Raw genomic sequence first — 16,958 nt, forward strand, 5'->3', positions numbered from 1 at the left:
GGTGGGCTGCCGTCTATGGGGTCGCACAGAGTCGAACACGACTGAAGCGACTTAGCAGCAGCAGCAGCAGGGTCTTGCCAAGTGTCTTCCAAAGCGATCAATGTCTTTTTATAACCCTCCGCCCATACTCATTTATTCTGAGAAAAAAGTGGGGAAGTGAGGGGGTGCTTATTCTTACGACCATCTACATCAAAACTACAGCCAAATAAGGGAGAATCCCTGCAGAAAAAGGAATATATGACGTGGAAATCATGGCAAGATTTCAGAGAACAAGAGTAACAAATGGAAAATAGAGAACCATAAAGTGATTCTTTAAAGTGGAAATATGCAGAAAAAAATAAAAATAAAAACCTGATTCCTCCAGGAACAGCCTTTCTGTCTTCATATTGTCATATTGTAACACTCAGAATTTCCAAGCTACTCAGAGTGCCTCAGAGCCTGAGCCTGGAGTGTCTGACACTTCACTTTACCTACCTGAAAGATCTCTGTGCACGGAGGGTGCAGAGGAAGGAAGGGCAGTTGTGGGGCCCCTGCCCATACTCCCTGCCTCCTCTGCCAACTCCCTGGCCTGAGCAGTATAAAGCTGCATACAGGACGTCCCTGGAGCATTTATTAGGTCAGCAGCCCAGGACTGCTGGAATATGTAGCATCTGCAGTGCTCCTCCCTCTCTGACTTGCTCAAAGGGATATTTAGGAAAAGAATGATCAGAACTAGAAGTGACATGCAAGAATATTGTATCTAGCCCCTCATTTTATAGAAGAGGTTATTAAAACTTAGAAAGAAAAAGTTATTGCAATTGTATACAGCTTGTTAGTGGCAGAATGTTTAAACCTTCATTTTCTAAGTCAGTTGATGGCCTTTCCACCCTATAACTATGACCATTACCCACAAGAAATGCTGTGTCCTATCTGTGTCCCAGGCAGATATTAGTATTATCTATATTTTGCACATAAGGAAACGGAGATACAGTGAATTAAGTAAATTTTTCAAAGTTACAGAATATATAAATGGCAGGACTAGCATTTGAACATAGGTGCTCTGAACCATTATGTTGTATGGCCATACTTTCATGCTAAGGACATAAGAGATGTGAGTTTGATCTCTGGGTCTTAAAGATGCCGTGGAGGAGGGCATGGCAACCCATTCCAGTATTGTTGCTTGGAGAATTACATAAACAGAAGAGTCTGGCAGGACCACCAAAGAAATCCCATGGCTGCCCTTCAAAATGATATTTATGAGAGAGGTTACCTGGTTTCCATAAAATAATTTTTTCTGATCATTAAAGCCACATCTATTTTGTTTGTTTGTATTGGCTGTGCAGGGTCTTCCCTGCATCACACAGGCTTCTCTAGTTGTGGTACAAGGGCTTAGTTGCCCTGCAGCTGGTGGTATGTTTGTTCCCTGACCAGGGATTGAATCTGTGTCCCCTGTATTAGAAGGCAGATTCTATACCAGGGACCACCATGGAAGTTCAAAATTCACATCCTTTCTATCGTAACATTTTCAAGTGTAAAGTCCAGAATGCCTAGGGAAACTGCCTTTAAGAATTTAAACCACATTAAGAACATTAAGGTTAAAAAATAGCCTATCATTGTGTGAAAAATGAATTTATATTCCCACAAATATCACCTACAGACATTCTTGAAGTTTTAATCCTAAATACTAACGCCCTCTAGCAATGCAGGAGCATTAATCCAATGGTGGGGGCTGTAACTATACCCACCTCCGTCTTTAGACTCTGCTCATTGTGTGTGTGCTTAAATCATGCTGAGTGTAGATTAGGTAATCTCAGTTGAATAGCTGAGAAATATCTTGATCAATATCCATATAGCCTGGATCAATATCCAAATAGCTTGATCAATATCCATCTTCCCTCAACTTTTTACTATTTTTTTGCAAGAGAAACTCAGAGCACACCTATCCATTATATGAACCAGGAACGTGGAGTTTACCTGGAGGAAGTGGAGCTGCCTAGGAGAATGTGTGGTGGGGGCAACACAAAGGTTTTCATTCACATTTACTTAACCAAGCCCACTGGAGAGAAAAATATTCAGAAAGGAAGAAAAAATTTAAACAGATCTTTACTCAGTCAATGACGCTTATTTCATTGGTAGATAAATGTGCTAAAATCAGATCAAATTGGATTCACAACTATTTGGATAGAATGTTTGCTGATAGCTTCTCCCAAAACAAAAATCTGATTAAACCCAAGATCATTTCATATTCCCTTAAAGGTATCATGGAATTTTTTTTACACTCTCCATTCAAAAATTTGACTATACTCTCCCTGTAGACCTATGCCTGCAATTTCTGTGTAATTAAGCGCATTCATTCCTTCACCTTAAATGCGTGCTTCTTTGAGAAATGAGGTGAAAAACTCCCTGGCGGATCCACTTAACTTAGTTATCCTTAACACTGTAAAGGATAGGGTTCATCACTGGAGGCACCAATAGATAAATATTGGCCATGATAACATGCACCAGAGGAGAGGCATGCTTTGCAAATCGATGAATCATAGATACCCCAACCATGGACACATACAGGACCAAAAGAGCCAGAATGTGGCACAGACAGTTACTGAGGGCCCACAGTCTCTCAGTCCATGAGGCTGTGCCCAAGATACTTTTCAGGATGAGTGTGTCGGAGAGCACGATGAGCAGAGGGTCCATCACAATAATGAGCAAAACCACAGCAAAAACATACCAGTTGTTGACTCAGATGTCAGCCCAGACCAGGCAAATCATATCCTGATGGAGGCAGTAGGAGTGAGAGAGAAGGTGGGAGTGGCAGAAGGGCAGGTGCTTGAGTAGGAAAAGGGAGGGAAGAGCAGCTAGAACACAGCGGCAAAGGATGGATAGTCCCATCCTGCCAAGGACACTGTTGGTGAGGATGGTGGCATAATGAATGGGGCAGCAGATGGCCACATAGCAGTCAAAGGACATGGCCAGTAGGACTGAAGATTCCATAACGGAGAATGCATGGAGGAAGAGGAACTGGGCAAAACAGCCCTCAAAGCTGATCTTCTGAATGTTAAACCAGAGCATGCCTGTGGGCAGGGTGCTGAGGGTGAGACCCAGGTCAGTGAGGGCCAGCGTGGAGAGGAACAGGTACATGGGCTGGATGAGGGATGGCTCTGTACGGATGGCAGTGTTTCCCATGATGGAGACAGTGTAAAGACAGCAAAAGGGGATGGAGATCCAGATGTGGTAGACCTCCTCAAATACAGGGATGCCTGTGACAGTGAAGTAGAAGGGGTCTTGGATGGTGTTCATCACCTCGGGCATGATAGACCAATGTAGTTTCATGTTGAAGCTCTTCACTCAGAGAGAACCAGAAACATTAAAAATAATCTTTGTCTTTACCTCATTTGATCTAAACTCTATCGGAATAAAGATACAGAGCTGTTGAGTGTTCCTGACGAAGTTTAGGAAGACAGTGGTTGCTCTTCCTGGCCTGTCTCTGCAGGGAATGTTTCCACACAATTCGTATTCTCCTGATAAGTCTATACACATTAACTCATGAACAAACCTTTAAGTTTTTTTTTTTTTTTTCCTGCCTGTAGTTTTCAATTTCCATTTTCTTCTTAGTGCCCTGGAATCTTCCTTTTATCCAAACCACATCACTAATATTATTCTCATAAAGACTTAAAATGAACCCTTAACTGGGAAGACCTAGCCCTCAGCTTTTTTACCCAGGATCTCCTTTTGAAATTTTCTTTGAGTGTTATAAGACATCTCATTTGTTTCACTTATTTGAAAGTCATCACCAACTCTTCCTCTATTTCTTCTTCATTTCATCAGGCAGTAAGGTCATTTTTCATCTTGATCAGGTCTTATTTCTAATCTGTCTTCTTATTCTCATTATTTCATATCATCTGACAATACTGACTCCATGTGTGCAATATTAGAAGAGAACTGGAAGCCAAGGTTGCTTTGAAGAGAGCTTTGGGCTTCTTCGCTGCTTCTGCTTAATCACTCAGTCACGTCCGACTCTGTGACCTCATGGACTGTAGCCCAGCCGACTCCTCCTTCCATGGGATTCTCCAGGCAAGAATACTGGAGTGGGTGGCCATTTCCTTCTCCAGGGGATCTTCCCGACTCAGTGATCAAACCCAAGTCTCCCACATTGCTGGCAGATTCTTTATCGTTTGAGCTACCAGAGGAAGCCCCTGGGCTTCTTTAGCCTCTACCTATTATTTAACTTCCACTGTTCTTGGAGTTTGATTGGTTCAATATTCCATTCTTTTAAAGCTATAAGATGAATTATACCTAGTCTCTAACCAAGCTTATGGTCACCATCTTTTATGAGCTGAAATTGGTCCAGGGTCCATGTCGTCTATGTGTCTGCTTGAGACACTGGAAGCAAATGCCAGAATATTTACTTTATGGAGCAGAAAGAGAAGATATTTTCTCTTTTGGTGCTAGTTCTTGGAGAGCCTTCTGGACCCACATATTGGATGAGTATAGGACATAGGAGGTATCACTGTATTGGATCTGGGTCCTGTGGAGGGTTATTTGACCTTTGGCCTTTTTGAATATATAGCTACACAATTCTACACCCACTCTTCTCCAGTGTTTCCTTTTAAGGTCTCATACCTGTGTTCATGCTTTTACACCTGGCATGTTTTGACATCCTTTGACATTACTCCTACTGCATTTACTTAAAATTATTTGCCCATTCTTTGAAAATCAGGAGAGCTATTACATGCACCTAGAAATCTCTTCTGATTGCCCTAGAATATTGCAGATCCCCTTCCTTTGTTCTTCCCTAAAATCTCCTTGTATCTATCATTATTGCTTTGACTGAGATATTTTAAATGTTTCCTTAGGAGTCTCCTAGACTTGACTATGAATTATCAAATTAATAATTCATAATTATCAAATTAATAATTCATCTGTACATTTCCAGGAGTAAATTTGTGTCTAATGCTAAATGAATGACTTGTTTTATAGTTACTTTTGTTAACATGCACCTACTGTAGACCTGTAGGGTAGGGATTGTGACATTGTCATAAATAAAATGAAGTATCTTTTTTTTCTCATTTCAGAAAATTAAAAAAAAACACACATACATTGAAAAATGAATAGAGAATTAATGTAAATCCCTGCCTGTTGATTAGGGCATGGTTGGTTCCTGACATTTTTCCATGACTATCAGTGTGACTATGGGAAAATCTAGGGATAGATTAGGTGATGTGCTAAATCCCTTGATCTGGCTTATGTATGAGTGGGATTGTTGAGAAGCTATTGAATTTTTCCATGGGTTTAGTTTCAGATCAGTATTAAGTATACGAGAGGTTCTTTCTAATCCCAAGCACTTACACCCTCCCTGATCTGGTTCAAGTATGCATTTCTTGCTGCTAATCACTATCCCTTCTAGGTATATGTGTCAGTGTCTTAGCAGAACTGAGCTATTTAAGGTATTCAATAACTTATTGTTTGGTAAACTTAGGTTAATACCCACTCCCAGTGATTTTACTTTCAGGACATAATTTTGAGTTTCTTTTTATATTGTATTTTATTTTTAAGCTTTTTTATTTTGTGTTGGGCTATAGCCAATTAACAAACAATGTTGTGATAGTTTCAGTGGACAGCAAAGGGACTCAGCCATACATATACATGTATCCATTCTCCCCCAAACTGCCCTCCCATCCAGCCAGCCACATAACATTGACCAGAGTTCCCTGTACTATGCAATGGGCCCTTGGTTGGTTATCCATTTTAAATATAGCAGTGTATACATGCCCATCCCAATTCTCTAATTATCCCTTTCCCCCTGGCAGCCATAAGTTTGTTCCCTAAGTCTGTCTCTTTCTATTTTCTAAGTTCATGTGTATCATTTCTTTGTAGATTCCACATACAAGGAATGTCATATGATATTTCTACTTCTCTATCTGACGTACTTCACTCGGTATGACACACTCTAGGTCAATCCATGTTGCTGCAAAGGGCATAGGTTGTTATTTTTTATGGCTGAGTAATATTCCATGGTATATATGTACCATATTTTCTTTAAAATGTTTAGGATGTAAATAACCACATGTTGTTCAGTCACCTAGCCATGTCCGACTCTTTGACCCCATGGATTGTAGCACACCAGGCGTCTTTGCCCCTCACCATCTCCCGAATTTGCCAAAGTTCATGTCTACTGTATTGGTGATACCATCCAGACATCTCATCCTCTGATATCTGCTTCTTCTGTCCTCTGTCTCTCCCAGCATCAGGGACTTTTCCAGTGAGTCAGCTGTTTGCATCTATTAAGTGTTATATGGCAGCCAATAGGTTAAATGCCTTTGCCTGTTTTCTATGGCTTAGTCATCCTAATCAGTCTGTGACTGAAGTATAATTATAATCTATTTTACAGGTGAAGAAATGAAACTGCATATATGTTGGAAACTTTCTCAAGGTAAGTGGACTGAAGTTCAGGTACAGTGAGGTCAAACCCTTAACAGTTACTGCTCATTACCTATGTTGTCACGCTAGTAGGTGTCCAATAAATATCTGTGAAGAAGGCAGCTGTATACATTAACACTTTCTTGATCAAGCCAAATATTTTTTATAATTTGACCTGGAATTATGCGATGTGTGTAGTCAGCCACAGTGAACTAGTGCTTCTTATCATGCTTGGGGTCAATTTCATGGGTAATCCCAGAGAGAATTTCACAAGATCTAATAAATCCAACTGCCTAACTTACATGGATTTTAAGCACTTTTTATAGAATACAGCATTTCTTGTAGGTATTGATCATAGTTGTAAAGTGGAAAGGCCATAAACTAACCTAGAAGACCTAGTTTTTACATGTCCTGCCACTAACAAGCTGTATAAATTGAGATGACTCTTTTCCTTTCTGGGCACTAATGATCTCTTTTATAAAACGAGCAACTAGATACAATATCCTCGAATGTCATTTCCAGTTCTGATCATTCTTATTCCTACATACCCATGTAAGCAACAAACTATTAAGTCAGAGAGGAAAGAACACTGCAGATGCTCCATATTCCCAGCAGTCCATGAGCTCCTGAGCTGATAAATACTCAAGGGACTTCCTGGATGCAGCCTTATATTGCTCAGGCAGGGAGTTGGCAGAGGAGGCATGGGGTATGAGCAGGGCCCCACAATTGCTCTTGCTTCCTCTGTGCCCTCCATGGACTCTCTCAGGTAGTAAGGTGGAGTGTCAGACACTCCAGACTCAGGCACTAGGGCACTCTGACTCAGCTTAGAAATCCTGAATGTTATGACAATCTGAAGACAGAAAGGCTGTTCCTATAGGAGTCAGGTATTATTTTTGCTTTTTCTTTAAATTTTTCTGCATATTTTCACTTTCCTGGTTCTATATTTTCTATTTAGTCCTCTTGTTCTCTGAAATCTTCCAATGCTGTCAGATTCAGACATTCATTTCTCTGCAGGGATACTCCAATGGGCTGTAGTTTGGAGGTAGATGTTCTGCAATAAATAAGCACTCTTACCCATTTCTCAGAACAAACTGGTATGGGAGGGGACGAAGTCTATAAAACGACAATGACTGCTTTGGAAGCCACTTGGCAAGATTCTATTTAGTGCTTAAAGAAATCTCCAAGTCAGAGATATTGCATATTGCGTACAGAGGCAAACTTAGAAATGTTTAAGAAGAGCTTTCATATAGGAAAAACAAAAGAGATTTTTAGAATGCAGAATGGAGGGAAAAATGCACCCTGAGAAAAAAGGATAAAGGAGTCCTAATACAGGTGGAGGAACAAAGGCAGATGAAAGCCTGGAGATGTGTATTTAGAGCAGGTTTAGAACTCAGAGTTGCAAGTATTTAGTCCTAATGTTTTTCACTGTAGGTTACTTTTGGATCTTCATTACCCCATTAGCAAAATCCTTAGCCCCTCCAATTTACAAACAAAGAGAATCAAAATCCTGTGGGATCAGTGACTTCCTGAGTGATTCTCCTGGTCTCCTGTGTTTGACCTTGCACTGAGCACAGCAGGGACTGAAGCAATGAATGAGTGTTAAGTGTGGATCTCTTGGAGCTGGTGAGTCAGAAGGGGAGATAAGTTTCATAATTCAACAGGAACTATCATAACTCCACAATAAGAGGCTCTACTGTAGAACAGGCAGAAAAGTAGGCACAAAAGGAGATGCAAATCCACAGCTTCTGAGAGTGGTAAAGAGAGGAGAGCAGTTATCTCCACTGCAGTGACCAGTCAGGTTTTCATGGAAGTGGAGGGCATCGGTGATCCGCGGCCCCAGAAGATGGGTTAAATAGATAAGTTCAGATATTCTGGGAAACTCTGGGAGGTGGGGAGCTGTAGTTAATGTTTGAATAATAGGAAAGAATATTGCTATTGAAGAAGAAATTCATAGGGCCTGGACTCCATCTCAGGCCTGTCTGTGCTGATCGTGCTAGGCCGCCTCTCCAATGGACTCTGAACTCTGTGCTTAGCGCCTGGGGGAATGACAATGGAAGGATAAGACCCCATCTGGGCAGAGGAATCTTGAAGACCACATCAGGTCACTCATTGCCTAAGAGAAAACAGACACTAATCACCCCTGCCTCCGGACAGTATCTATCAGAATGTAACTACAGGCTTATTGATTATTAACTATTTGAACACATAACAGGTGAATGATGGGGTTATTGTGATTGTATTTACCCTTCCTTTGTAAGTCGGAAGGGATTTGGGCTGGTGGGTTTGGACACGTACACATGGGGTATAAAAGATTTTCACTGGTCGGGGTCCTTGGCTAAGAGGAGATTCTGCCTTGGGCCCGCCGTTGTAATAAATTGCACTCCACTATCTGCATTGTCCTTCTGAGTGAGTTTGTTTCCCGGAAAGCATGGCTATAACACTATTATTAATATAGATAACCAGTCTGGGTGTTTGAGGTACAAGTATGAAATTCTGAGAATTGAGACCAAAAATATTGATTTAGAACTGGCCTACAGAAGGTCTTTAACTCGAGACTTGTGAGTTTGCTTTTGACTCTTTGGTGGTGAAGGGGCATTCAAACTTTCTAATCAGAATAGTCCCATTTGCAGATCTTCCTTTTGAAAATATTAGACTTATATTCCAGATTAGAGATTGATATAGAGGCAAAAGATTCATTAAGAGGGCATTACTGTGGGCATACAAATGTTATGTCTTTGATACAAAGTACAAGAATATAAGTGGAAGGAATTGCAGAAAAGTGCTGGCAGATGCACTTAGGGTTCAGTATAACATTGACTGTTGTGGTCTAATTTAATGTAGTAGGTAAAGGAAAGACAGAAACAAGATAATGTTTGGATTTCTGAGTCTTAGTCTCAGGCACAATTACAGTATTATTCAAAGAAATGGAGAACACAGATAAGAACTAGTTTCATGATACAGAGAACTGATTACTAATCCTGTGGTTTTCAGGAGCTAGATACAATTCAGTTTGAAGGACATTATTAAGAAAAGACTTCCAGTATACTAGGTTATTCTTGCAGAAAACTTAATGCCATAGGATAAATGGATAGAAGGATGAAAAGATATAGTGGAGGCATCTAATGCACCTTGATGAAAGTCTGGAAGGATATTGCTGTGGACAGGTATCTTTCTATTCATCTACATTCTAACTGAAGGGATAGAAGGAAGAACTGGGAGGCTAAATATGAGTAAGAGACCTGGAGAGTTCTGATAAGCAGCAGATATTCAGTAGAGTGTGAGGGTGGAAAGAGAAAAAGCATACAGCTTGATAAGTAACTGGAATGTTCAGAACAGTCCAGGAAGTAGTCATCAAGAGCATAATGTCTTAGGTCTTGAACAAAGTGATGCCTGTAGATTGACAGCAAGTTCCTAGCTTTGAATGTAAGGAAGATCATGGTGGAGATAGGCACAGGTACAGAGGAAGGTAATGTGACCTGTTGAGCCAGCTGGATACCCTGGAAACACTTAGACAATTCCAGAAACCATGGGGAACACGAGGGGCAAGGAGTGGTGAGGTCAACAAACTTATTTAAGCTGTAATGTAAGGGTCTGGATGGCATAAGAGAGACTTAAAATAGGTCATGAATAAACTGTATGTCTGTCTTCTCTACAGGTGGTGGTCCTACAGTACAAGTCCTACAATACCAGTCCTCCCAGCATGGGAGATGTCCTCTACAACAGCTCTGGGTTGCCAACTTTCACCCTGACAGGCCTCCCAGAGCTGGAGAACTCCCAACACTGGATGTTCTTGCTCCTTGGTACCCTCTACATTGTCTCCATTGTGGGCAATGCCCTTATCCTTTTCATTGTCAAGGAGGAGCAGAGTTTGCATCAGCCTATGTACTACTTCCTGTCCCTACTCTCAGTTAATGATCTAGGTGTGTCTTTCTCCACACTGCCCACCGTGCTTGCCACATTTTGCTTCCACTTAAGGAAGATCAGCTTTGATTCCTGCATGGCTCAAATGTTCTTTATCCACTTCTTCTCTTTCATGGAGTCTGGGGTCCTGTTGGTTATGAGTTTTGACCGCTATGTGGCCATCTGTAACCCTCTGCGGTACACCACCATGCTCAGAGATTCCCGTGTTGTATGCATGAGCTTGGGGGTAATGGCCCGCAGTTTCTGCGTGGTTTTCCCACTGCCTCTCCTTCTGAAGAGGTTACCCTTCTGCAAGGTGAATGTACTGTCTCATGCCTACTGCCTTCATCCAGATCTCATCCACCTTCCCTGTGGTAACATCACCATCAACAATATTTTTGGTCTCTTCATTGTCATGTCTACCTTTGGCCTGGACTCTGCACTCATTCTCTTCTCATATGTGCTCATCCTGCGCTCTGTACTTGCCATTGCATCTCGGGAGGAACGGTTAAAGACCCTCAACACGTGTGTGTCACATCTGTGTGCTGTGATCATCTTCTATATTCCCATGGTTGGTGTCTCCATGACTGCCCGCTATGGGAGACATGTCCCCCGATTTGTGCACACAGTCTTGTCTCTCATTTATCTCTTTGTGCCTCCCATGCTCAACCCTGTCATCTATTCCATCAAAACCAAAGAGATTAGAAGGAGGCTTGGTCGAATGCTAGTGGGAACCAAGTTTTAAGACAGAAACATGGACAGTCCAAAACTCAAAGAATATTTACTATTACTCTATAATTTGGAGTTTCCATAACCTGTTTTGACAACTTTTTAAACTTCCTTTTCGTATTTCTACCACGAGGTGTATAATGTGCTTGTATTAGTTAAGACGAGCTGAAAGGTTTGGTGAGGTATACTGGGTTTTAAGCTAGAAAAAAAAATTTTTCAGTTTTCTTTTTTAATCCCGAAATGCACATCCTGAAAATTAGTCCTTCATTTTATCACAATGTGTTTCTGTTATCCATGGTTAAAGTGAATCATCACAGAAAAAATTACTAATTACAATGGGATCACTGTTATAACGGTTAGTGAGTCTTTTCCCCCATGTTTATGTCAAAGGTAGTTCTATTTTTAATTCTTTGTAGAATCTTCATACTGCTTTCTGTAGCAGTTGCATTATTTTGTGGTTACAACAACACTGTGCAAGGGTCTGACAGCCTCATCAACACCTCTTATCTCTGTTGTCTTTAATAGTCATTGTGCTTTCACAGGGGCTTCCCTGGTGGCTCTGCAGTAAGAATCTGCCCATAATGCAGGAACAGCAAGAGATGTTGCTTCAGCTCCTGGGTGGGGAAAATCCCCTGGAGGGGGAAATGGCAACCCTCTCCAGTATTCTTGCCTGGAGAATCTCAAGGACAAAAGAGCCTGGTGGGCTATAGTTCATAGGGCCGCAAAGAGTCAGACACGACTGAAGTGACTGAGCACAGATGCAGACAGGCAGGCACATGCTTTAAATATGCATTTTCCTGGTGGTTAGTGACACTGAGCATTTTCTTTCCTATACTTTCCTATATGTTGCCCTTTGTATATTTTCTTTGGAGAAATTTCCATTCAATTCCTCAGTGCATAGTAAAGTGTGACTACCAGCTGTTTTTCTGCTTTTGTTTTTGCTACTGTAGGAGCTCATGTTTGGGAGGTGAACCCCTTATCAGATGCTTACTTAGCAGTAAAATTGAGTGAGTGGACACAAAAGCATGGGCCTTGGTGGAAAAATGTTGAAAGTGCAATTCCTCCCCCCCCACCCCAGTAAATTTCGCTTAATTCTGAATAATCTGGATACTATAACATGACTTAAACATTAATTTGGAACTCTTGTAAAATAGAGATCATACATCCCCAATATTTAAAAATAATAGTAATAATAATAATAAGAGGAAGAAATAAGACAGAATTAGTGTAGTTTCCCCAAAACCGCTTTCCTTGTGGGTCAGCTGATAAAGAATCTGCCTGCATGCAGGAGACCTGGGTTCAATCCCTGGGTTGGGAGGATCCCCTGGAGAAGGGAAAGGCTACCCACTCCAGTATTCTATCCTGGAGAATTCCATGGACTGTATAGTCCATAGGGTCACAAAGAGTCAGACACAGCTGAAGTGGCTTTCATTTTCACCTCCCAAATGTTAAAACATGAAGAAAAAAAATTACTAATCAAAAAGGGAGATCTGGCTACAACAATAGTTTCTAGGATAGGATAGCATAGAGAAATGTATAAACAACTGTAAAGTGATATTTTAAATAAAACATTTTATGAAAAGTTTTTAGACCATACTGTCAAGATATTGTGTTGGTAAAATTCTAAGATATAATGCTATTGTTAAACATTCATATATTTCCATCCAAAAAAGGATTTGGAACATGTAAAAAGATATTAATAGTTGTCTCTGGTTAGTGAGTATTGAGAAGATTATTTATTTATCTGTGTTTTCTACTTTGCCATAGAGTGTACACAGGTTTTGGTAAAATCAGAGCGAGTGAGGGACTAAGGATAGAGAGAGAGAGAGGGAGGGAGGCAAATAAAAATACCCTGAGAGTTTTAGAAGGTGAGCCTTATGAAGGAGAAGTCTGAGTGTTGGTTCCCCTGCAGACATCCTACCAAGGTGCTTGCCACATGCTCCTGTCAAGTGATTAATGGTTCTATCCTGAGAGAGCTATTGCCTTTCAGATGTGACTATGGGCTGTGTCGGGCCCATGTTTCTATCTATGGGGCCTGATTCTGGGCCTCAAGAGGCTCATCTTCCCTGGTGCATACTGGAAACACCTCAAACTTTGGCTCCATTTATCCAAATTCACCAGAAACCTACTCTACAGTCAAAGGATAATATAAGGTAATTAGCTTAAAAAAAAAAAAAATGACAGTATATCTATCTGTTGCAGGTCTCATTGTCAGGCCTCATGGCACAGGGTCTCTTTATTCAACTGCACTAACTCCACCAGTCATTCAGAGTAGCCTAAGCACAGCACAGACCATGCTCATTTTACCAGCTGCAATGTATACTATGGATAACCTTTCTTGATAGCTTATTATGTGACAGTCAAGGTTCAAAGGTTATTTTATTACATATCTTATTATTAACACTCATTATGTCTTATCCTCAAGCCTATGAAGTAGTTAAATTATTCTTCTTACTTTCGAGGTGAAGGCTCTGAGATGCACACTATAGATTAATCGACCAGGATCACATAGCTAGTCAGTGAAGGACAGGAGGTGAACTCAAGCAGTGTGATTTCCAAATCCAAGTTGGTGTGATTTCAATCAGTGGGGCTGCTTTGAAAAATGCTGCAATTCTTGTCCTTTATGTGTATTGCCTTCTCTGGCTAAACATGTGTAATGTCGGTGGTCTTAGTTTGACTGGAGATCTGGGAGATACCAAGTGACAAAGAAGTCAGGTCTGCTCATTCAGTGTCTGTTCACAGAGCACCCCTGGTGTGCCAGTCCCATGTTAAGCTCAGAAGGAATCCATGGAGATGGAAACAGAGGCACGTCCTGTCTGTCCTTATGTCCTTAGCCGGCTGGCCCGGCATAGAATCACTCTGTAATGCTGTGATGGTACACACATGACATTAGGCATTTGCTAAAACTCATAGAAATTTACAGAACCACAGAGTGATCTTTAATATATATAATTTATATATATTTATTCTATATAATAATAAAAAATTACTCAAGATGAAAGACAAAATATGACAAAATGTTGTTCTATTACAAATATATGAAGCACTGGAGAAGAGAGAGGGAAATGGTGCTGATCTTTGGAACTGGGTGGGATCTGTACTAAAGGCAAAATGAAATATAATAAATGCTGCACCCAGGGATCGAACCCACATGTTTTATGTCTCCTGCAGTTGGATTCTTTATCAGTAGTGCCACCTGGGAACCAAGTTTCTCCCTACTTGGCTGCGATGTTATGGAAAAGCAAGGGGAGCAACGTGAATGATCCATGGACTGGAGTTGGAGACATCACTATGAAGTCATGTTTCGCTTAATGTAGATACAGATGATTAAATAAAACATATTTATAGATATTTGTATACAAACAGGGCAGTATACAGACATATATTTTCTTGCTCTCTTAACTGGGAGGACCAAGAAGAAATGACAAGCTAGTAGCAACAATTGTATATATCACATAAAGTTCAACATTTTGGAAATAGTTTTAATTTATCTGGCAAAATCTGTACAGGAAATATTGAAGCTAAAATTTGTTAGATTTCCAGTGAGAGACTTAACTGAAAACTTGTATAAATTAAAGTTATTCTAGCACTATTTTCCATGCTGAAATAGTATCAGAAAAACAAGAGATTTAAACTTTTTTGTAAAAATGCCAAACTATTCTAATTTGTCTTACAAGCAATACTAAGCAAATTTGAATACTTGTATAATCCTTCTGAATATATTTATAAAATATTCAATCATTTTAAATAATGTTTATGCCAATATGAGCATATTCTGTCATTGTGTTATTATGATTATGGATTTTTGTAACTTATTCTGTATTTGTATTTCTTTTGCCTCTCATCTTAGAAGCAAGGTTTTTGTCATGGCTTGACTATTTTCAGTAAATATATAAATCAGTCAGTTCAGTCGCTCAGTCATGTCCGACTCTTGGTGACCCCATGAATCCCAGCACGCGAGGCCTCCCTGTCCAACACCAACTCCCGGAGTTTGCTCAAACTCATGTCCATCGAGTCAGTGATGCCATTCAGCCATCTCATCCTCGGTCGTCCCCTTCTCCTTCTGCTCCCAATCCCTCCCAGCATCAGGGGCTTTTCCAATGAGTCAACTCTTCGCAATGAGGTGGAAAAAGTATTGGAGTTTCAGCTTCAGCATCAGTCCTTCCAATGAACACCCAGGACTGATCTCCTTTAGGAGGGGCTGGTTGGATCTCCTTGCAGTCCAAGGGACTCTCAAGAGTCTTCTCCAACACCACATTCAAAAGCATCAATTTTTCAGTGCTCAGCTTTCTTCACAGTCCAACTTTCACATCCATACATGACTACTGGAAAAACCATAGCCTTGACTAGATGAACCTTTGTTGTCAACATAATGTCTCTGCTTTTTAATATGCTATCTAGGTTGGTCATAAGTTTCCTTCCAAGGAGTAAGCGTCTTTTAATTTCATGGCTGCAATCAACATCTGCAGTGATTTTGGAGCCCCCAAAAAATAAAATCTGATACTCCTTCCACTGTTTCCCCATCTATTTCCCATGAAGTGATGGGACCGGATGCCATGATCTTAGTTTTCTGAATGTTGAGCTTTGAGCCAACATTTTCACTCTCCTCTTTCACTTTCATCAAGAGGCTCTTCAGTTCCTCTTCACTTTCTGCCACAAGGGTGGTGTCATCTGCATATCTGAGGTTATTGATATTTCTCCTGGCAATCTTGATTCCACTTGTGCTTCCTCCAGCCCAGCGTTTCTCATTATGTACTCTGCATATAAGTTAAATAAGCAGGGTGACAATACACAGCATTGACGTACTCCTTTTCCTATTTGGAACCAGTCTCTTGTTCCATGTCCAGTTCTAACTGTTGCTTCCTGACCTGCATATAGGTTTCTCAAGATGTGGGTCAGGTGGTCTGGTATTTCCTTCTCTTTCAGTATTTTCCACAGTTTATTGTGATCCACAAAGTCAAAGGCTTTAGCATAGTCAATAAAGCAGAAATAGACATTTTTCTGGAACTCTCTTGTTCTTTCAACAATCCAGTGGATGTTGGCAATTTGATCTCTGGTTCCTCTGCTTTTCTAAAACCAGCTTGAACATCTGGAAGTTCACGGTTCACGTATTGCTGAAGCCCGGCTTGAAGAATTTTGAGCATTACTTTATAGCACGTGAGATGCGTGCAACTACGCGGCAGTTTGAGCATTCTTTGAGATTGCCTTTCTTGGATTGGAATTAAAACTGACCTTTTCCAGTGTTGTGGCCAGTACTGAGTTCTCCAAATTTGCTGGCATATTGAGTGCAACACTTTCACAGCATCATCTTCCAGGATTTGAAAGCTCAACTGGAATTCCATCACCTCCACTAGATTTGTTCGTAGTGATGTTTCTAAGGCCCACCTGATTTCACATTCCAGGATGTCTGACTCTAGGTGAGTGACCACACCATCATGGTTATCTGGGTCATGAAGATATTTTTTGTACAGTCCTTCTGTGTATTCTTGCCACCTCTCCTTAATATCTTCTGCTACTGTTAGGTCCATACCATTTCTGTGCTCTATCAAACCCATCTGTGTATGAAATGTTCCCTTGGTATCTCTAATTTTCTTGAGGAGATCTCTAGTCTTTCCCATTCTGTTGTTTGCTTCTATTTCTTTGCACTGATCACTGAGGAAAGCTTTCTTATCTCTCCTTGCTATTCTTTGGAACTCTGCATTCAAATGGAAATACCTTTCCTTTTCTCCTTTGCTTTTCACTTCTCTTTTTTTCACAACTATTTGTAAGGCTTCCTCAGACAATCATTTTCCCTTTTTGCATTTCTTTTCCATGGAGATGGTCTTGATCCCTGTCTCCTGTACAATGTCACGAACTTCCGTCCATAGTTCATCAGGTACTCTGTCTATCAGATCTAGTCCCTTAAATATATTTTTCAGTTCCACTGTATAGTCATA

The 16,958-nt window shown here is 40.6% G+C and overlaps 1 protein-coding gene and 1 pseudogene across 1 annotated transcript; one reads left to right on the top strand and one right to left on the bottom strand.

Moving 5' to 3' along the window:
• Nucleotides 1–2,337: 2,337 nt before the first annotated feature.
• On the bottom strand, nt 2,338–3,294 carry LOC136175855 (olfactory receptor 51Q1-like; annotated as a pseudogene).
• A 6,799-nt stretch (nt 3,295–10,093) lies between these two features.
• Nucleotides 10,094–11,038, top strand: LOC136174714 (olfactory receptor 51I2-like). Its single transcript, XM_065944897.1, has one exon. The coding sequence runs from the start codon at nt 10,094–10,096 to the stop codon at nt 11,036–11,038; it is 945 nt and encodes a 314-aa protein (XP_065800969.1).
• The last annotated feature ends 5,920 nt before the right edge of the window (nt 11,039–16,958 follow it).

This window comes from Muntiacus reevesi, chromosome 9, assembly GCF_963930625.1.
Source record: "Muntiacus reevesi chromosome 9, mMunRee1.1, whole genome shotgun sequence".
Classification (NCBI taxonomy): domain Eukaryota; kingdom Metazoa; phylum Chordata; class Mammalia; order Artiodactyla; family Cervidae; genus Muntiacus; species Muntiacus reevesi.